The 21,903-nt window shown below is 47.4% G+C and overlaps 1 protein-coding gene across 1 annotated transcript; it reads left to right on the top strand.

Moving 5' to 3' along the window:
* The first annotated feature begins 2,571 nt into the window (after positions 1-2,571).
* On the top strand, positions 2,572-21,117 carry DKK4 (dickkopf Wnt signaling pathway inhibitor 4). The gene is made up of 4 exons (XM_078665368.1): positions 2,572-2,875; positions 9,147-9,297; positions 13,034-13,192; positions 19,738-21,117. Exons 1-4 carry the CDS (start codon positions 2,765-2,767, stop codon positions 19,986-19,988), a joined length of 672 nt encoding a protein of 223 aa, XP_078521494.1. The 5' UTR covers positions 2,572-2,764; the 3' UTR covers positions 19,989-21,117.
* The last annotated feature ends 786 nt before the right edge of the window (positions 21,118-21,903 follow it).

The following is a 21,903-nucleotide window of genomic DNA, read 5'->3' as shown; positions in this document are numbered from 1 at the left end:
AGTGCGCATGACAGTTTGACAGTTTGACAGTCTGTGAGCAGAGCAGCTCTGCCCCTACCCAGCTGAGCAAGGGGAAAATTCAATGATAATAACAATGAGTTATTATCATTTTCTTTTTCGACCTGTCCAGTGGGGCGCCCCTTCTTATCTGTAGCGGAGGAGCCACCCCTGATCTTTGGGGTCTAACAATAGGGGGATTTACTCCTCCTCATGTCTCCTCTCCATCTCTCTGACCCCACCCTTTTGACCACTCTGACACCCATCTGCCCTACACTCCCTACCTCTCTATGCCTCTCACAGACTCATTTGCTCGTTTTCAGGCCATGACAGTGTATTGGGGGTAATTTGACCATACAGGCATTCAACCCTCCCCATCTCATTGCCACCTCCCTGTCCCCTTCCTTATGTCACATGCCCTCCTCATTCCTATGACCCCATTTCCTCCTTCACTATGATACAGATCTGCTCCTTTACTCACCATGCCCCCCTCCTCCCCGCGTCGTGAATGTGTCTCTAGGGTCAGTCAGGCACTGCACCAGGGCACAAGTCCTCAAAAAAGAAGCAGGGGACTAACCAAGGTTGACAGTATGCAAGTGACATCACAGAGTGTGACATCATGGTGCATGGCATGGGAAGTGGCATCACAGGAAGTGGCATCAGATCTTAAGACCTCACACATATGTTTAGCAGGTATATAAGGAATACATTTGAGTGCATTACCAGATTTCAGAAATGAGATTTTGAGGCGGGATGTGCCAAAAAAGTGGCACAACCCGACACAAAATCTGGGTCTCAAATTATACTTTTTTTTAAAACTCTGCCACAAACAAATTAACAAAAGGAAAAACATGGCAATAATTCTGCTCTGTTTAATTGGTTGCAAAGTCTACATTTCAAAATATCTTATGGGGTTAAGGTACCTGCTGCAGAGAGCCTTGTGTGCCCCGTAAATCTCAGGGAATAATATAATTGGTAAAATAACTCTGGTGGTTAATGCATTTGCTGGAGATTCCAGTTTTGAATCAAAGTAGCATAGAGGGTTAATAAATCTCCCACATAGCAAATCATGTAACATGCAGATGACAGGTTTTTCTTTTATGTAGATAGGTGAGTGTGCTACTGCTTTAAACACAGAGATCCTTTTGTTACTTGCAGTTCATAAATTGTAATCCTAATATAGTACAGTGAGCTATGAAGGACGTGTGACTCCTATACCTTGTAACCCTCACTGTCCTTTGTAACACATCCTGTACATAGATCTACACACTAATATAATCTATTGGTAATGTTTAATGCCTATGTGTGATGTAAAGCGCTCTAACACCCTGCATTGGGATAAGTAGCGGTATAAAAGAAATAAAAACAAAATATAGATATTTAAATTGTTATTTGTGTAAATACTGGAACAGACCAACACATCTGACATTTTTACAGTAGATGCATACTTCTTATTTTCAGGGTCTGAACAAAGTCAAAACCATGCCTCTCATAAGTACCTGTCAAGTGACAACAAGCTGTGTGCCTTTGTTTCCCCTCCATTGCATTTAGATGTGAGGCTCCTGATCACTAGCAAAGATATTTGAACAAAAGGAGACATGATGGCCCCTGCCCAGCTCCAGTTTGAAATAACAAAGCTCTCTTGCCACTACTTGCACCTTGCTGCTCGGAACAAAAGCAGACAACATGCAGGCGCTGCTGAACCTGCCTTGGTGTGTGAACATTACACCAGGGCCAGTTCAGCATATTTCAGTGGGGCACAACTCCTTGGCAGGGTGGACGGCGTCCACTCGGTGGAAATAGTGGGTGGACGCTGTCTACCCACGTGTATCCCCGACTTGTGCACTGTACTGCAGACACAGAGAGGTGTCCCCTTCTCAAGTCTCTGCCACCCTCTGTGCTGCTCCCCAGCCATGCCTGTGTGTCTGGGGACCGACGAACACCGCAGACAGGTGACTCCACCACTGGGCATCACCCTCCCCATCACTATCACACCAATCTGCCCTATAACACCCTTCCCCAAGCCATGTCTGTTTCACTAGGGTCAGCTCGACACTATTGACCGCTAACCCCACTCCTCTCCGCCACACCCCTCGACCCCCAGCACCCCCTCTCCTCCTCAGGTGCGGGACGGCCCTTTGGAGACCGGCACAGGTGACGCGCCCCTTTCATCCTGTAACCGACGGAAACTTCCACACACTTTTAACGGGTTGTTTTGGGCTTTTCAGGCGGAAAGGCAGCAAACCTTTTCAAGGGGAATAGGACTCCTCTGGCGGCGAAACAGGCGGATGATAGAAGACCTTTCTGACAGATTAAAAGGAAGTGCTCTTGATCGGCTGTGTCTGTTAATACCCACATCCTGCCCTCTCCCTCCCGCCCCCACTCCGTGTCCTTTTAACTCTCTTTGATATAGTAATTATGAGGCGGCTCTCTGCCCTCTAGGAGCTCGTGTTTGTAGCTGTTGATCAAAAAGAGGTTGATGTGTGTGTGGGTGGGAGTCAGGTGAGCAGGAGGAGGAAAGGGTTCTGACAGCAGCGGAGAGGGCTATAAATATCCTGGACACCTCTGCCTCTCACACTCCCGGCACGAGGGCACAGGTGCCTGCAGAGTACTTCTAGCGCGACTTTTTTTTGTGGCTCCCAGTCCCAGGGACCCCCTGTTGCATATCTGCGATAGATAGCGAGGATCCATCTAGCAAGCTCAGTCGACTCCAACGGGATCCACCAGAGGGCGCTGCCTAGCAAGGTCGAACGTGTCTTTCTACAGGATGGTCTGCGTCCTGCTTTTGGGCCTGGCATCTCTCTACTGCCCCCTGAGTGCCTTAGTCTTGGACTACAACACCATCCGCGGATCGGCAGAGGTGCAGGGCAATAGGAAGGTAAGAGCATGCGCCAACTGAGGGGTGAGGGTCTGGGGCAGGGTCTGGGACACCAGAGCAAAGGATATGTGTCAACTGAGAGGTGAAAGATTGAGGTAACAGAGACGTGCGACCTCGAGGGCAACAGAGGGCTAGAGCTGTGCTGTAAATGGGAGAGAAGAGATTATGACAAAAAAGTGGTAAGTGTCTGTGGTGAAAAGAGCTGGAGTGAGTGGTGAAAGAGAGGGGGTGAGTGGTGAAAGAGCTGGAGTGAGTGGTGAAAGAGAGGGGGCGAGTGGTGAAAGAGAGGGGGCGAGTGGTGAAAGAGAGGGGTGAGTGATGGAAGAGAGGGTGTGAATGGTGAAAGAGGGGGGTGAGTGGTGAAAGAGATAGGGTGAGTGGTGAAAGAGGGGTGAGTGGGGGACAAGAGGGGGTGAGTGGAGAAAGAGAGGGGGTGAGTGGTGAAAGAGCTGGAGTGAGTGGTGAAAGAGAGGGGGGGCAAGTGGTGAAAGAGAGGGGTGAGTGATGGAAGAGAGGGTGTGAATGGTGAAAGAGAGGGGGTGAGTGTTGAAAGAGATAGGGTGAGTGGTGAAAGAGAGGGGTGAGTGGGGGACGAGAGGGGTGAGTGGAGAAAGAGCTGGAGTGAGTGGTGAAAGAGAGGGGGTGAGTGGTGAAAGAGATAGGGTGAGTGGTGAAAGAGAGGGGTGAGTGGGGCACGAGAGGGGGTGAGTGGTGAAAGAGAGGGGGCGAGTGGTGAAAAAAGGGGTGAGTGATGGAAGAGAGGGTGTGAATGGTGAAAGAGAGGGGGTGAGTGGTGAAAGAGAGGGGTGAGTGGTGAAAGAGAGCGAGTGAATGGTGAAAGAGAGGGGTAAGTGTTGAAAGAGAGGGGTGAGTGGTGTAAGACAGGGGGTGAGTGGTGAAAGAGAGGGGGTGAGTGGTGAGAGGGGTGAGTGGTTAAAGAGAGGGGGTGAGCGGTAAAAGAGAGGGGTGAGTGGTGAAAGAGAGGGGTGAGTGGTGAAAGAGAGGGTGAGTGGTGAAAGAGAGGTGTGAGTGGTGAAATATAGAGGGTGAATGGTGAAAGAGAGAGGGTGAATGGTGAAAGAGAGGGGGTGAGCAGTGAAAGAGAGGGGTGAGTGGTGAAAGAGAGGGGTGAGTGGTGAACGAGAGGGGGTGAGTGGTGAAAGAGACGGGGTGAGTGGTGAAAGAGAGGGGGTGAGTGGTGAAAGAGAGGGGTGAGTGGTGAAAGAGAGGGGTTGAGTGGTGAAAGAGAGGGGGTGAATGGTGAAAGGGAGGTGGTGAGTGGTGGAAGAGAGGGGATGAATGGTGAAAGATGGGGTGAGTGGTGGAAGAGAGGGTGAATGGTGAAAGAGAGGGGGTGAATGGTGAAAGAGAGGGGGTGAGTGATGAAAGAGAGGGGTGAGTGGTGAAAGAGAGGTGGTGTGGTGAAAGAGAGGGGTGAGTGGTGAAAGAGAGAGTGTGAATGGTGAAAGAGAGGGGTGAGTGGTGGAAGAGAGGGGTGAGTGGTGAACGAGAGGGGGTGAGTGGTGAAAGAGACGGGGTGAGTGGTGAAAGAGAGGGGGTGAGTGGTGAAAGAGAGGGGTGAGTGGTGAAAGAGAGGGGTTGAGTGGTGAAAGAGAGGGGGTGAATGGTGAAAGGGAGGTGGTGAGTGGTGGAAGAGAGGGGATGAATGGTGAAAGATGGGGTGAGTGGTGGAAGAGAGGGTGAATGGTGAAAGAGAGGGGGTGAGTGATGAAAGAGAGGGGTGAGTGGTGAAAGAGAGGTGGTGTGGTGAAAGAGAGGGGTGAGTGGTGAAAGAGAGAGTGTGAATGGTGAAAGAGAGGGGTGAGTGGTGGAAGAGAGGGGGTGAATGGTAAAAGAGAGGGGTGAGTGTTGGAAGAGAGTGTGTATGGTGAAAGAGAGGGGTGAGTGGTTAAAGAGAGGGTGTGAATGGTGAAAGAGAGGGGGTGAGTGGTGGAAGAGAGGGGGTGAATGGTGAAAGAGAGGGGCTGAGTGGTGGAAGAGAGGGGTGAGTGGTGGAAGAGAGGGGTTAACTGATTCTAGTGAAGTGAGGGTATATGGAGCCGTAGGGAAGCCGTGACCTAGCGTCGCACTAGGGAATGAGGCGGCAGCCTGAGCGACAACAAAAATTAGGGTAATGTATGGATGAAAGGGAGGTGGGATATGATGCTGAGGCAGCAGGAAGGAAATGGAGTGGCAGCAGAGGAAGTTGATGGTGTAGTCTGGGGCAGATGGAATGAAATGGCATGGGTAGCAGAAATGGAAAATGCATGAGACAAGAAGAAGGTTGCTGTCTAGTCACCGGCAAAAGGGTGCAAGCGCCTTGTCGTGCACTAGACTTGTTGGGCTTTGGGCAGCAACAACGCCAGGAGCTGATATGATTAGTTAAAGGAAGGCGGGGCTGGGTCTGTTATGAACAGCAAGAGGTCTGTGCTAGTACGCAGGAGGGTACAGTCATCAAGAAAGGCAAGGTACTGGTCTCGATGCAGCAGGGAGGGAAAGGACCTAGCCTGAGGTACCATGAAAATAAGAGCATGTGACAGAAGGAAGGCACCAGATTTGGACAGGGCCTGGTCTGGGAGCAGCAAGAACGAAAGAGCCTAGCTGTGGTAGCAGGAAAATCAGGGCGTTTGACAGGAGGAGGGTATAATGCTATTCTTGGTTTGAAGGAAGGTAACAGCACTGGACAACAGAGAGACTGGGGCTCGCCTGGGGCTTCGCTCCAGGAAGGGACCGTCCTGGTATAGGGGCATGTAGAAGGGCTTCCATGGATCAAATTCAAGAGGAACCAGGATAAGTGTCTTCCTCGAGCCATTATTGGCAACAACAGAACACTTTGCCTCAGATTCTGAACGTGTTACGTAACGCAGCGCAGTGACGAAAGAGGCTGCGTGCGCTGCGTGACAGGGAGAGAGCACCATATTCACAGAAATATGTCTCTCTCCTTAGGGCTGGTGCTGATTTCAGCTGCTGTGTGCCGGGCACACACCTTAGAGCCATATTGCTAAAGGACGTGCCTGAGTCTACCATAGGTTTTGTTTAGGAAGGAAGTACAAAATACTCTGGCTAGACAAGTTTAAAACCTAGGAAGTAGGAATAGAAAGGAGAAATAAAAACATTTCTCCTTTAACACCTGCTTTCCAGCAGCGCTAATGTTTTGGCTTTAAGCCCTGTCTACTAATGTTAGTAGATAGGGTTTAGTATAAAAAATCATGGGTGCTTGCATGGGAACGTCCTCTTAACACAAAGTTATGCAACGCAGCATTTTGCGCTGCTTTGCATTACTTTTCCATACAAACCAACACTAATACCAATTGCCGCTGGGGGCGTATTTACTAGAAAATGATGCAGCGCGGCGCTGCAAGCCATCTTGGTGCACCAAGCTGCGTCATTAGAAAAGTGCAGGGATGCGGCGTATTTACAGCAATATGACGCAACCCTGTGTTTTTCTCTGTGCCTGCGCACAATTGACTGCCTAGCGCCAACGCAGGCACACTTGTACCGGATGTATGACATTACAACGCATGCTTTTACATCGCAGTTTTTACAACGCATGCTGTTACAACGCAGAGCGCTTTGGGGTGCTGGATAGTGAATAGTTTAATTTACTATTCCAACTCCAGTCCCCGTGGATAGTAGGGAAGGTGTTGGATAGTAAATTAAATCTATTCCCTATCCTAGAGCGCCCCCCAGCGCAATGCGTTGTAATGGTTTGCGTTGCAAAAGTTGCGATGTAAAAGCACTGCGTGGTAAAAGTTGCGTTGTAAAGAATGTTTCCCACTTGTACCATGATGCAAGGGTGCCTGCATTGCAGGGATGATTGTTTTTGTGCAGGAAAGGATAAAAACAATCATTGGTGGTGTTTTCCTCCTTCTATGTCTGGTGCAGAATGCAGCACACATAGAAAGAGCAAAAAACAAGGAGGAATAAAGGTATTTCTCCTCGTTACGCCACTTCAACACCTTACCTGGGTAGGCAATAGAATCTGACGCATTCCCATGTTTCCAAAACATTGTTAATCTGGGAATGCCTTAGAATCCATGGATGTTGCGTGAGAACACCCACATCAACACCCATGGAATGCCCCTTTCACGCAGAGTAATGCGTGAAAGGAGACATATTTACAGGCAGGGTGGCTTTGCGTGGCCTTGTAAATATGGCTCCGTGCTGTGCATCACCGGAGCATCAACAAAAGTGAATCTCCAGTGTCGCAGTGGCCTTAAATAAGATTTCAACACTAATACCAATTAGCGTTGGTTTGTTAATCCCCAAATAGGTTTAGCGTGGGGTTAGCATTACAAAGGTAACGCTAACCTGGTAGTAAACCTTTGTGAATCTGGCCCCTCATGTTGTTTTTCCCTAAAAATCTAATTGTCTGCCCTCACTGACGCTGAAGGTGACGGGCAGTGAAATGGCGTGATTTTTTTTTTTTTTTTTTGGTTAAAGACTTTTATTGAGCAATCAAATAAAAATTACAGAGATGGGCCTACAACCACACGGGCTGGCCGCTAATAGCAATGCACAACATAAGAAGCAAACGATCACTTCAGTGGCCAGGCACAAATCAGATACCAATTATTGCTCAAAACATAGGACAGGACATAACAATTTTCTGTATTAGGCATACAAAACAACGAACTCTAAACAAGGCTAATGCACAGTAATCAAGTCAGCCCAGAAGGCGGAGGGGAAAGCCACTAATCAGGAAGACGAAAGCACAATCAATGGGACTCGGCAAGGCCGGGGGGGGGGGCGGACAGCGGGGAGGACAGGAAAATCCTAAAACAGCATGAAAAATTTCGGGAACGCCAGCCTAGGGAGATAGGGTAACATCGGGAGTGTCAACCAAGGGAGGGGTACAAATATCTCCACGATATGCGTTCCACTGACCCCAAATCTTCGTCCACGCCCTGGGTCTGCCCCTAGCGACATATACGGTCTTCTCTCGGAACATGGACCAGTCCATGTTGTCTTCCCACACCGAGACGTCGGGAGGTCTAGATGCGCCCCAGAGTTGCGCAATGTCCCGCTTCGCGACCATGTATCCCAAGGTCGCCCATCTGGTCTGGGCCACAGAATAGTCGGTGGGTTCCCACACATTCAACAGGCATCGTCGGGCCTCAGGCCGCAGGGTAATACCAGTCACGAAAGTCATCACCGCAAGCACATCAATCCAGTAGGCTGCTACCACCGGGCACTCCTAAAGAATATGCAGAAATGTAGCATTCATCCCACAACCACGCTTGCATAAGCCATCCGGGGAAAAACCCATCACTACCAGACGCGGACCAGTTACATACACCCGGTGGAGGATCTTAAGTTGAACCAAACGAAGACGGGCGGGGATGGCGACCTCTTTCGGAGAAGAGAGTGCCGACTGCCAATCCTCGTCATCCAAGTCCAACCCGTCACCGACCCAAACCTCCCTAAGTCGGACCAGTAAGTCAGCGCGATTATTAATCAGTTTCTTGTAAATAAGGGAGATAGTGCTATCGGGCAGGTGTCCATCCAGTATGCGATCCTCAAGGGGGGAGGACTCGGGCAGGGTCACATCAGGAGTCAGAACTGAGGACAGGGCATGCCGGACCTGCAGATACCGAAAAAACTCTCTATCACTCAAGTCATATTCTGCCTTAAGGGCCTGGAAAGACTTCACTCTACCCTTCACACATACATCACCCACTTTACATATCCCAATCATATCCCAGCGGTCAAAGCCCTTAGTAGACCAGAGACACCCCAAACGTTCAGAAGCATAAAGCGGAGTCGCCATTGTCAGTCGATTCTCCCATCCCAAACTCACATTCGCGGCGCGCCACACATTGACTGCGGTCCTGGACGGGCCCGTAAGATGGCGCCCGGCCGATCTGGAATAAAGCGCTCTATTAAAATCCCCTCTCGGCAGCTGGAGTCTATCCATCTCAAAGGCCGGATCTCGACCCGGGGAATACATTGCGTGGTTAATGGCAGACAGCTGGGTAGCCCAATAATACCTCCTGATATCGGGGAGCGCCATGCCCCCGTCATACCAAGGGATGAAATGGCGTGATTGATTGGCAATGGAGCGAAGGCCATAGCGGTGGCTAATGGGGTGGATTAATTTGTAGTTACAGTGCAGTGAAAAAAGGTGTGGCACAGGGACGGTAAGTATATTGCTGAAGTCAGGGTGAGTGCTGTATGGAGCCCTAGATAGAGGCAGGCGAGTAATCCTCAGAGTGAAGGTAGGGGCTATCTGTACTAACCGTTCCCTGAACCCAGGTCTTTTTCTTCGCAGGTATTCCCGTGTCAGGCAGACCGGGACTGCAGGGACGGGCAGGTATGTCTACGCTCTGACGGGAAGGCGCCATCCTGTGTCACGTGCCACCACCTGCGGAGACGATGCCAGAACAGCGCCATGTGCTGCCCGGGTATCCAGTGTGTGAACGGTAAGGCCACTCTTGGTGGATGCCCAACTGGGCGGGGGATGTGGGTGGGCGTGGTGCTGGAGGAGTGCCCTGCCAGAGAAAGGGACAGGTGTGACTGGAAGTGGGCACTGCCACTGTTAGAGACGACAGTTGCTGTGGTGTAGTCCACTGAGCCACTGGCTGAGATGGGAGGCATGGCATTGCAAGAAGGAACTCCCAGCTGGAAGAGAGGGGCACGTCACCCGAGCAGGGCATTGGCATGAAGCTGGGCCGAGCTGTCGCTGAAGCAGCTTGATGCGGAGAGGGAGGTGGGCATGGATATAGCAGGGAACTGGCAGAAGAAGATATGACAATGGTATTGTCACGAAAGGAGCAGACCTGGGACCATAGTTGGATACAGCCAAGGCGAGCAGAAGTGTCACTCAATGTTGAAAGACACAGCGGGCTGATGATTCTGCCACAGAATGGAGGTAGATCAGTATCTAAAGCAAGGGATTAGCCAGAAAATATAAATAGCCCGCACTTTGGACCACAGCTCTGATGGCATCAAGAAAGGGCAAGCGAACTGGTACCTTCCTAGAAGTGCTGCCTTGTCTCTTCCATTGGAGTATCTATACATTCATCCTTTCACCCTTCGATTCACCCTCCGATATCACATTTCACTTTTACCTTCTGTCATCCATTCGTTCATTATTCAATGTTCACTATTCTGTTCATTCACACATCACCGCCAATGCATCCATCCATCCACCAATACATTCACCCTTTCACTTACACATCCATCAGTAAAGACATTATTCCATCCATTGTTAATTTTTGCCATCCATCCACTCAGATTCTCATTTAGTCTTCCATTCTTTCACCAGTCCATCCATCAAAGTCTCAGTTGCCCGTTTAATCTGCCATCCTTTAACCCATCCACCCACCTCTCCATCCATCCATCATCAATCCAATTATTCTTCATATCTTTCTTTTCACCCTTCCTTCCTCCGATGTTTCCTTCCTTTCAACCTTTCATTCTTCTTTCCCTTTTCTATTAATGCTTGTTTCTTTCTTTCATCCTTAACTAGTTAACTGGGAACTTAAGTGCGTCAAAGTGTAGACTGAGGCAACCCTTGCTATGCGATTTATCAGGCAATGCAAGGAAACATTGCTTGGCTTTGAGTGGCTTGATAAATCCAGAGTAACGCAACACAGAACAAATCGCTGCATTGCGTTACTTTTTCCGAGAGAGGTATCCCATGGGGGTTGTGTGGGTGTTCCCACACCAATCCCATGGATTTTGATGTATTTCCAGGTTTACCATAAGCGGTAATTTGGCAAAACTGCTACGCCTCCTCAGGTGAGAAGTAACAAGGAGAAATATGTTTATTATAGTTGTAGTATTATTCCTGGGTATAGGCTTTGTTTGGGGGCTGGAGATCATTGGTCATTGGTCTCCTGGGACAGGGCTATCAGACGCCCCCAAATCTCTCTCCAAATTGTCACTGGTCTTGAAGTATTCACAATCTTGGGTTACTCTGCCAGACAGAGACTTGGTAGAGATCTGGCCCTGCATGACCGTACAGTGCACCAAACTTATGTCCCTTCGGTGCTGAGTGGTCTTCTCGTACCAAATAGCATTGCACGCTACACATAGACGCTTTCATTGTGGTACGTCTGTAGACAAAGGTTGAAAGTCGATGCTGGTCTGACCACAGAAAAATACTATTGCAAGTGGTGGAAATGTAAACAACATTTATTCCATAAATCCCCCAAATGAGTCATTGAGAAATTAACAGGCCTCAGGATCCTCAGCGCAATCCCAAAGTGGTTAGTGTTACAAAGGTGTTCTCAATGACACCCTGGAAGTTCTTGGTTTTCTGGTGCAGTGGCACTAAAAAAGCTTTTCTTGATGTGCACCTGTATAAAAGAGCACTAAAATATGCCTACAACAGATGGCAGAAAAAGCACAATCTGAGATGGAGTCTGTGTCATGGTGTATTGTTTATTTCAGGGGTCGTGTCATGAGTCACTTTGAAAACAAAACCCCTTCTAAGAAAAAATATGTAATGTTTCAAGACCAATATTAGATAGTAAGAGTATGCACAGTATGTTATTTACATCAGAAAATGCTTCAAATAAACAAAGGCGCTTATTTATGTAGAACTCGCTCAGCAAGTCACCTTGCTGCACTGCTCTGTGTGACAGGGAAAGGACAGGAATGACTGTATTTAACACAATATGGTGCATTTCTGCCTTTTCCCAGCGCTGGCGCACAATTTGCTGCCCAGTGCCAACTGAGGCACCCTTGTGCTATGATGCAAGGATGCCTGCGTTGCGGGTGAGATTGTTTTTGTGTGGGAAGGGACACCTTCCTGCACAAAAACAATCACAAGTGGTGATTTCCTCTTATAATGTGTGCTGCAGGATGCAGCACGCATAGAAAGAGGAACAAACGAGTAGAAACGAAAACATTCCTTCTTGTTGCGCCTCCCTACACTTCCCCTGGGGACGCATAGCATTCTGACGCACTCCCAGGTGTACAAAAGGTTGTAAATCTGTGAATGTGGCAGAAGCCAGAGGGTATTACGTGGGAACACCCACAGCAACACACATGGCACACCCCTTGCACACAAAGTGCTGCGTGAAATGGGCCTGTATTTACAAGGACACGAAAAGCCACGCAGGGTGGCTTTAGGTGTCCTTGTAAATATGAGGCAGCAAAATGCACCGCCGGTGCATCACAAAAAGTGACGCACTGGCGGCGCAAGAGGCTTGTAAATAAGTCCCAGGTATTTAAAGTTAAGACAACAATAAGTAAAGTGCATTTTGAGCCAGCTTTGTCACTAAAGAGAAATAAACTATTTTAGGTGGATATGAACAATGTGCACATACTTTTTGCAATCACTCAAATTGAAGGGAATAACTAATTGCCCAATACTGTCCGCGGTAGTAAGGAGAAAGAAAATGTGAATAACAATTTTTTAGACCAGTAGATGGGGCCTAGTGAACAAAAGCCCCCATGTATGTATAACATATATTTGAATCTTAAAAAAAAAAAAGTAGTTTGACAAGGAAGGTAAAGCTAACTCAAAGGCGAGACCTAAAAAACAGAGCAACAAGTAAAGAAAAAAATGAAATGCAGGGCTCAAATCAGTAAACTGACATTTAGACTATAAGCATAGCACAGGTGGAAGACACAAAGCAGAGCGTTGATTCAAGAATACAAGCAGAGCACCCATACAGGACACAAAGCTGGCGATTGAAATACGGAATACAAGCTGAGCACAAAACTGGACATAAAGCAAGAGGCATTGATACAGGGAGTGCTAGCAGAGTACATAAACAAGACACAGAGTCCACAGTTCATGTTCTCGTCCTTGTTGCCACAGTGAAGGGAAGTGGTGCAGGCGTGTATTGCAGGCCCCTGCACCCCCTGCAGTGCAGAAGGTCTCCAGATCTTTAGGGGGCCCATTCAACTCAAGACCAATGAATATCTGTGCTATATGGGAGACTCACGGACCCCATATAACATTCTGCATGGGGGGGGCATCATGTTGGATTAAGCCACTGCAGCAGTGAAGGACAACATTTGCGTACACAGTTGTATTGGTACTGATCAAGCATTTAAGAACATAGCAGGTCCTTCCGCGCGGCCTCATGATAAGGGCCTGGATTCTGCGCTGCAACATCTGAAAGTCGTTTTAAAAACAGCTCTGCTATACAATGTTGTTAGGTGGTGATAAACAACACTAACTAATATATTTTAATTCAGGTATTTGTGCAAAGCCAGATGACACAGCTGCAGTGCAAGAAAAGCAGCTGGAAGGCTACGGAAGTCCTATCTCCAACACCAAAGTTATACCTGAACTGCCAACCAGGGAGAAAAGACGAAAGAAGAAACCAGATAGTAGTGCACCCGCTGCCACTAAAGGTATGACATGGGATAACAGGGTATTTTTTAGTTGATTTCATATCAGCTTTTTGAAAAGCTCTGGAAACCACTTTGTGGTAACCATAGAGGACTTTGGGGTCAGATACATGGTTGTGGGAAGAATGATGTAAGTTCGAGGTCAGTTACCAGGCAGCTGGTCAATACAGGTATATTATCAAAATACACACTCCATTAATTATGGATGCTGATACAAAGGAGATGAAGCCTAAGAGAAAAGTCAAAAGTCCCTCATTATGATTTTAGGGCTAAATTCTGATCCCTGCGCAAGCATGTTTCCAAAGGGATTGGAATTGCAAGTTGTATGATCATTATCGCGCCTCTGAAGTTTTCCCCTGATAAATTTGGGCAGGTCAAACCTGCCGAAATATATCAGGGAAAGGGCTCAGAAAAAAGTCGAAATATGCAGGATTTGGGGCCATATTATCAAGAACGGCGATAACATTATCGCCACGGGCGATAAGGGGCTTGATAATATGCCCTTGTGAATTCCCATAGAAGCCCAGGTTCACACCAGAACCTGGGCTTCTATAGGAATTCACAAGGGCATATTATCAAGCCCCTTATCGCCACTTTAGCGGCAGTTTCCTGCCGCTAAAGCGGCGATAATGTTATCGACGTTCCTGATAATATGGCCCTTGGTGTGTTAAAAACTGACATGCTACATTTTCCTACTAAAAACCTGCTATAGGAAGCATTTACCACATGTGGTGAATACCTCATCCTGGGGGAATTGAGTTTACCACGTGCAGTAAATACCCCCACCCAACTTTAACAAACTGATTGTGAGGTTCAAAGGGTCAGGAGTACTTGAGGGGGATAAGTGCAACAGACAATTTTAGTCTTCTAACCAGCAAGGCCCAGGCCAGGACAGGAGATTAAGAAGGCTAGTATGAGGAAGTAGTCTATCCAAGTGGGCTTGAAGAGAGAGAAGTTTTAGCTTCCTCAAGGGTTTGAGAAACTTAGCATTCAATCTTACCATCAGTTGTAAAGAGTTCCATAGAGATGAGCCTTGAACTTGATGGATCCTTCCCCCAAATGTCTTTTAAAGGCTAGGTCGCACAATAATAAGTTGGGATTTGCAGGTCTTAATCTTCTAATGGAAGGTAAAGCATGAACAACTTGACTAGATGGCCTGGCAATTGGCTATGGACCATTTTGTGGATGAGGCAGAAGGATTTGAACTGTGCTCTTTCCTTTATTGTGAGACGGTGGAGGGACTTTAGCCTATAATGGCATGACCAGAACATACTTGCTCTAAACAGGGACTAGCAATGTGGTCAGTCCTGGCTGAACTTTGACCAAGTTATATAAACAAGCATTTGCAATGCAATAGGTCTCGCATTAGGAAAGTTTGAGCTATTGGTATTGTGAATGACAATTGTTTTATTTATGTGTTGGTTTTGAAAATAGCGAAATTAATAGCTTTGTCATTTACAATGGCAATAGTTTTAACTTTTGCAAATGTGACACCTATAGCATTTGTAATGCAATATGTGTTGTATTTACGTGACTTGGATGTATTGATATTACAAATAACAATGGCTTTTATTTTTTTAATAATTAATACTTAAATAAAAGTTATTGTAATTTGTAATGGCAATAGCTTAAACTTTTGTAAACAACTTTTGTGATTATGTTCAGTGTATTTTATTGTGACGAAAATACAAGAACAGAAGTGAAATATTAACATCTTTTTTGTGACATTTGTAATAAAGCTTGAAACATTGAAGAACTTATTTGAACCATTTGATAGATAGAGTGAGGGCGATAGATAGAGTGAGGGCGATAGATAGATAGAGTGAGGGCGATAGATAGATAGAGTGAGGGCGATAGATAGAGTGAGGGCGATAGATAGAGTGAGGGCGATAGATAGAGTGAGGGCGATAGATAGATATAGTGAGGGCGATAGATAGAGTGAGGGCGATAGATAGATAGAGTGAGGGCGATAGACAGATAGAGTGAGGGCGATAGATAGATAGAGTGAGGGCGATACATAGATAGAGTGAGGGCGATACATAGATAGAGTGAGGGCGATACATAGATAGAGGGAGGGCGATACATAGATAGAGTGAGGGCGATACATAGATAGAGTGAGGGCGATACATAGATAGAGTGAGGGCGATAGATAGAGTGAGGGCTATAGATAGAGTGAGGGCTATAGATAGAGTGAGGGCTATAGATAGAGTGAGGGCTATAGATAGAGTGAGGGCGATAGATGGATAGGATGAGTAAATGGATGGATGGGATGATGGATAGATGGAGTGGCCAGAAAGCAGACAGAGTGGATGTATATTGCTTATTGGCTATGCGGATGGTTTTTGTAGTTTGAACAAAGGGTACCAGATGTGGTGGCTTTGTTGGTGCAGCTTATTGACATCTAGATGGATACTGTAGAAAGAGCAGACAAACTGTCTGGAAGGATACTACATACTGGATCAACAGATAGATGGCTGGATGGATGGAAAGACGGACGGACGAATACATGGATGGATGAATGGACGGACGGGAAGACGGACGGATGGATGGATGGACGGATGTACTGATGGCTGGATGGATGGATGGATGGACGGACGGACGGATGTTTGATTGGGTGGATAGGGTAGATTGTCCATACTGCCTACAGAACACCACATTGGATCGATCCTACATATTGCACGCATGGTTGGATGGATGAACTGATGGCGTGAGGGATAGATATTGTTGATTGAAGAGCTGGTCAGGCAGAATGGGTAGAGCATGTTGAATGGATGATTGAATGATGGATTGATATAAATTGCAGAATGGCTGAGCAGACATACTAGACTGCGGTTTGTTTGGCTGCATGGGTGGATATTGCAGACTGGGCGGAACAATGACAAACACTGGAATGAGACTGCATGCTGGATGAATGCATGAATACGAACACCAATACATCTATGACAGACGGTCAGAAACACTTGACGGATGAACATTTGTATGGATGTAGGTGTGAATGGATGGACAGAGGGGTAAATGGGCGGATGAATGGATTGAATGGATGGGTGGATAGATAGATGGGCAGACAGATGGGGCACATGTCGCTTTGTCGCTGTAGTTTTCCCGCATAGCGCTGGTGTCTCCCACATACACTTGCTGTGATCCCACGTGCGGCACGGTTGGCGCCTCGCACGGTCTGGAAACACGCAGGTGCCTTGATCTCATCCGGCGCATCAAGGCGCCTCAGCTTTGAAGTGAGCACAGGGGCAGGCGTAGGGCTTGTGAGCAGACCGACGCCCCTCCCTGCAGCAGTCTCGCAGACTTGACCTGCCTGCACCGCGTCTCCGCTCTGAGGTCAGGCGCTTCGAGGAGGCTCGGCGGCTGCGGGTGCTTTAAGGTGACGAAACATTTTTATGTCAGTGATAAAGGGCCGGACCACGCCCAGCTAACGGGGCACGAGGAGCAGAGGGACTCGTCTCTGAACTCCCGCGCATGGCAGTCACTCCTTAGAACGCCAAGGGAGGTTACTTGTCGCCTGCACCCCTGAACCTGCGGCTTTATTTTCTTGTTCAGTTAAACGAGCCAGCGCCTGGAGGTAGTTCACTTTTCATATTTAGTGATACTTGCGCCTCTCGCTCCTCTGTTTAGTAACAACGTCCTCACTATCTTTGTCACTCACACACGGCGTCGGCTGTCTCACCATCCCGGTGTTTACTTCCACGGTCAGCGCATCCAAGTACTCAGTCCTTCAATTTGTTCCTTGTGCCCTCGCTCCAGCTATCCACTCACTTCCTTACTCAGCCCATGCTCACTTGCTCACACGCTCACTAACCTCATGTACTCAATCACTGATTCGCTCACTCACGCCATACACTCACTCCTTCACTCGCTTACTCAGTCGCTTCCCTAGCCTACTCGCCATGCCCTCACTCACTCTCAGTCGGTAGCTCAGTTAGTCAAACCACTCGCAGACCTGAAAACAAGTATTGGATAATTTTACAGAGAGCGCCTCTGCAATTTGGTTCTGGTGTCTGACCGGACAAATGGCCCTCTTCTCCCAGAAGCTCCTGGCTCCAGTTTACTCTGTTTCTCACCGGATGACCTCCGACTCTCGGGCCCAGCCCGGTGCCAGCACACAAGGGCCACAAGGCGCTGCCTCATCGGCCAGCATCCGAAAGGCACCCCTTTAATCCTCGGGGCTGATCTGGGTCGGATCAGGCTACAGCGCAATCTGCCCGTGCTAGCTGGTTAGTCCGGCAGGGCGACGTGCGCGAAACCGAAACCTTCCATGGGGCGGGACTTCCGTCTTCGGAAGCCCGCGCACTCGCCCACGGAGAGAAGCAGTGCTGGTGACGCGGGGCTCCCATGCCCGAGGGAGAGCCCCGCGGAGGCTGCAGAAGTTTAGAATGGCGGTAAGTGGGGCTTTGGGGGGGAGGGCGCTTGTATGTATGCGGCGGTGGCGGTGGCGGCGGCCGGGGGGGGGGCTGGGGGCTGCGGCGGGTGTATGCGTGCGTGTGTATGCGTGCGTGTCTGTGTGTATGTGTGTGTGTGCAGGGGGGGCGGCAGCGTGTGTATGTGCGCGCCCGCCTGTGTGTGTGCAGGGGGTGGGGGCTGGCTGTGTGTGTATGCGCCGTGTTTGCATGCAAGCCAAGCGAAAGCAGGGGCTGTGTGTGCGTGTCTGCGCAATCGCGTCTGAGAGGCGCGCTCCCGCGGTGAAAACTGGAAAGGAAAAGCGCATGGCACATTGCTGTCCACATTCCCAGATACGGGCAACATAAGGTCTCGAGCAGACTACGCTGCTCGACCTAAAAAAAAAAACTTATTCTGGAAGGTCATCAGTTACCTAAATGTTGCAAAGGAGCTGCCCAGAATCTGACAACCCGGGGCTTTTTCTAGTTTTCCAGGCTAAAATGAAACTATACTTCTAATACACAGACAATTCTACCGTACTACATAAAAAATAGGTTGAGTGATATGGCCTACTATTGTAGGGAAGTAGCTACTTCTTTGCAGGCCACAATGTGAGAATAGCAAAATTGGTTTGAGCAGTTATTGCCAGTGTGACTTTAAATGAGTGGAATGGTTAATGTATGAAATGTGATGTACCTAATTACACCATTATCAACCACTGTACTCTACTTTTCTCATCTATTTCAGCAAAGTGGGTGACCTGCTTTATACCACACAGTTAAAGAGGTGATCCATGCCTATCATCCACCAATATAGCAATAGAAAGATGCGATCCATGCCTATTATCTACCAAAATGCCAATGGAAAGAGGTGATCCATGCCTATCACAGACCAATAGAAAGAGGTGATCCATGTCTATCACAGACCAATAGAAAGAGGTGATCAATGCCTATCCCCGACCAATATACCCATAGAAAGAAGCAATCCATTCCTATTACCTACCAATAAGCCAACAGAAAGAGGTGATCCTTGCCTATCACCTACCAATAGAAAGAAGTGACCAATGCTATCACCTACCAATAGAAAGAGGTGACCAATGCCTATTACCTACCAATAGAAAGAGGTGATCCATGCCTATAACCTACGAATATACCACTGGAAAGAGGTGATCCATGCCTATTACTTACCAATAAGCCAACAGAAAGAGGTGATCTATGCTTATCGCCTACCGATATAGCAGACCAGCTTTACAAAAGTTGCTTCCAGGTGGACAGAAACAGTCTCCAAGCATCATTGGCTATTCCTAGATAGTCACCAACCTTCATTCATATAAAACCACACACTGTACAGACTAGTGCTTTATGTGTTTTAGCTGCAGGACCTCACTATCGGCCTAATTGGGTACCTTCCATTAAATAAAAGGTTTTTTTTACCTGTTAGCACTCTGAAGTTACCGAAATGCGACATGCTGCGCTATACAAAAGTCCTCTATAAATAAATACATAAATATAAGTCTGAGATTTCCTTCACATTAAGGCGAACAGAAAGGTACTGTTTTCTCTGGAAAAATCAAATTCGGTGGGGTACCTGATCCAATCAACATTCTCAATAAGATCCTGGGGTTAGTCTGGGACTATATTAGACCACATGAGTGATGAAGTTGTTTAATGGCCATGAATGCTGGGTCGAACTAGGGATAAGAGAAATGAGTCCCTGTATTTTGGTTCCAAAGCAATATGAATGTTGCTGCAGCTTTTATTGGTGAATGAAATTACACAATTTGAGGAGCAATTTATTCTGATGATGGAAGAGACTAGAGAATGTCTAAACATCTCTAGTGAACTGGTAACAAGATAACTAGAGAATGGAAGGACCTCTTATGACACGCCACAAGAATTTTGTTATGATTGAATTTATTTTCGTTTTATTATGATCATATTTATTTTCAATGTGGATGTTTTTAAATTAAGCAATATGCTGCAAATGGTTAATGGGGGTGCAGGGGGGACTTGTTCCCTTGTGTTATAATGCCTAGCTGAAATACATTTCATGTTGAAAACGTATCTATGGCTTGAAAGTTAACCATCACCTTGCCTTAACCGCTTTTTGGATGCAGCAACACCTTAACGGTGATGTCCTGATTTTTTCTCCTTTTTAAGTGCAAGAAGGAGAGAGCTGCTTGCGCACCCAGGATTGTGATACTGGACTCTGCTGTGCGCGACACTTCTGGACCAAAATCTGCAAGGTGGTGCTTCATGAGGGGCAAGTCTGCTCAGGGCGCAAGCACAAAGACCCTGCTCAGAGACCTGAGATCTTTCAGCGCTGTGATTGCGGTCCAGGTCTAACCTGCCGGTCTCAGAGTAGAGCAGGAAAACCAAGATCAAGGCTTCGAGTGTGCCAACGGCAGTAGAGGAGCGGGAATGGGAAGGACAATGGACAATTGGAAGGGTCCTCCAAAGGCCAACAGCCCCCCTCACCCACATTATTCTGTTGAACCGTAAACCCAATGCTAGTGGAGGTGACCTGCCTACCACGATGTTGTTCACGCCCTCGCCATGGGAACAACATTGGCTCTTCCTAACTAGTGGCCGAGGATTCGCTACAGCACCCAAACCATGCTCCATCTCAAGAAAGCTCAGGATCCAATGCGCAATCCAGGTTTATGATCCGCTCACCTCATCCCCCATCACACTGAGGTTTCTGTAATCTAGTCTCAACCTCTTCCAGAAACCATACTGGTCTACGTACAGAACCACATGTTTTACAACACAAACATTCCCTGTTAGAAGCCATGTCATAAAAAAAATCCTGGCCATTCCAAATAAGAGGCAGGATTACACACCTACCTACAGAGCGTAGAAAATGGTAAACCATACATTTATACTCCTGTACTTCACGCACGATCTCTTCCCCCAATCACCCACCCTGTTCTGTCCACTGAGATGTGACACGAGTTCTGGCGTTGGAGTGATAGAGTTTGTTCTCCGGGCTGCTTAGAAAAAAAAAGTCTCAGTTTCTTAACTTTACCCTAGAAAGTCCACTAGAGGAAACACAACTTTGTCGGATTTTCAGATGGTCTGCGAATAATTCAATTACTTTAAAACATGTTTGGAACCGGGCTTAAAGAACACAAGTTTGCTACTTGGAACATTGGAACCCCTTTAATGGCTACAAAGTAAGGTTGATACTTTCAAAAAAGATACAAAAGCAGTTAAATTATAAGAGGACTGTGTCTTATGCACTTTGATACATATTTTTTCTATTATTAAGACTAGCAGGAAACACTGAGAGGTCAATACGTTTGTATTGTAAAAATAAAGCTATTCAAAAAGTTTGGTTGCAGCACACTGCGGCTTTGAGTTGCCTACAAACATGGCCGACCACACTATGCACTGCAACGAGGTTTGATTCCCTAACCAATCATTCCTCGGTCTGTTGGTCTTATCGTCGTCTAGAGCATATTTTTTCACTTTTAAATCTTATTTCAAGATGTAAATGTTTTTGTACATTCCAATAAAAGGTTTTGAAAAAAACAAAAAGCTTCTGGACCAGGAGTAGTGATTTCTTTGGCGCATATTTTTCATGGGTGAGAAGTAGAGGAGGGCCTACTGTTCCAATCTGTGTGAAACAAACTCGACCGCAGGATCAAAAACTGAGGTCAACAGTCTTCCCAAGGCTATTCAGGACAGTGGGCCAGGCTGAGATGGCACTGGGAGTGAGTTGGCATGGCCATGGAAAGGTTATATGTGGATAGTCACGGAAAACATTATCTTATGCTTTTCTCTGGGTACCCACAGGGATGTTGGCCAAAGTAGAAGGAGGTAGGAGAGGAAAGAGTGGAGTAGGGGTTAGGTATATTATAGAAGATCGGAGAGAGCCACTGTGTGGGTCACTTTTTTAAAGATCATGGCGCTGGCATCCCGCGGTTGGAGAGAACTTGAAATGGAACAAGTACGTCAGAAGCTCCCACTTTTTAATATGGTTTTTGCAGAGAGACTATGTGTGTGCCTGGCCGGCCATTTTTCTGACCCAGTCTTTAACGTGAGTGATGCTGTTCACAGCAGGGCAGCTTCCAGGTGGAGCATCCACCTGGGAGATACAAAAGGGGTGTGAGTAGGCTGCACCCTGGCAATATACGACCAATTGTGACAGAGATCAGGAAGGTTGGTTCCCCCTCAAAGGAACCATTTATCACTGACAACAGACCCTCACTCTTCACCCTTCTCCCCCTGCCATCCATCAAATGCCAGTACAAGAAGACAAATTAATAGCCTTTTGCATCAGAAAGGACCTAACCAACTTCTAAGGGAAAGCCTGCCTATTCT

The sequence above is a fragment of the Lissotriton helveticus genome, chromosome 11, assembly GCF_964261635.1.
Source record: "Lissotriton helveticus chromosome 11, aLisHel1.1, whole genome shotgun sequence".
Taxonomy (NCBI): Eukaryota; Metazoa; Chordata; class Amphibia; order Caudata; family Salamandridae; genus Lissotriton; species Lissotriton helveticus.
The sequence above is the reverse complement of the archived record's forward strand: the minus strand, read 5'-3'. Positions and strand labels throughout refer to the sequence as shown.

Excerpts from the sequence above, each read along its gene's own strand:
- DKK4 (XM_078665368.1), top strand. The coding sequence starts at position 2,765 with ATGGTCTGCGTCCTGCTTTTGGGCCTGGCATCTCTCTACTGCCCCCTG. Across the intron at positions 2,876-9,146 it reads AGGTGCAGGGCAATAGGAAG|GTATTCCCGTGTCAGGCAGA; the intron begins GTAAGAGCATGC and ends TTTTCTTCGCAG. Across the intron at positions 13,193-19,737 it reads TGCACCCGCTGCCACTAAAG|TGCAAGAAGGAGAGAGCTGC; the intron begins GTATGACATGGG and ends CTCCTTTTTAAG.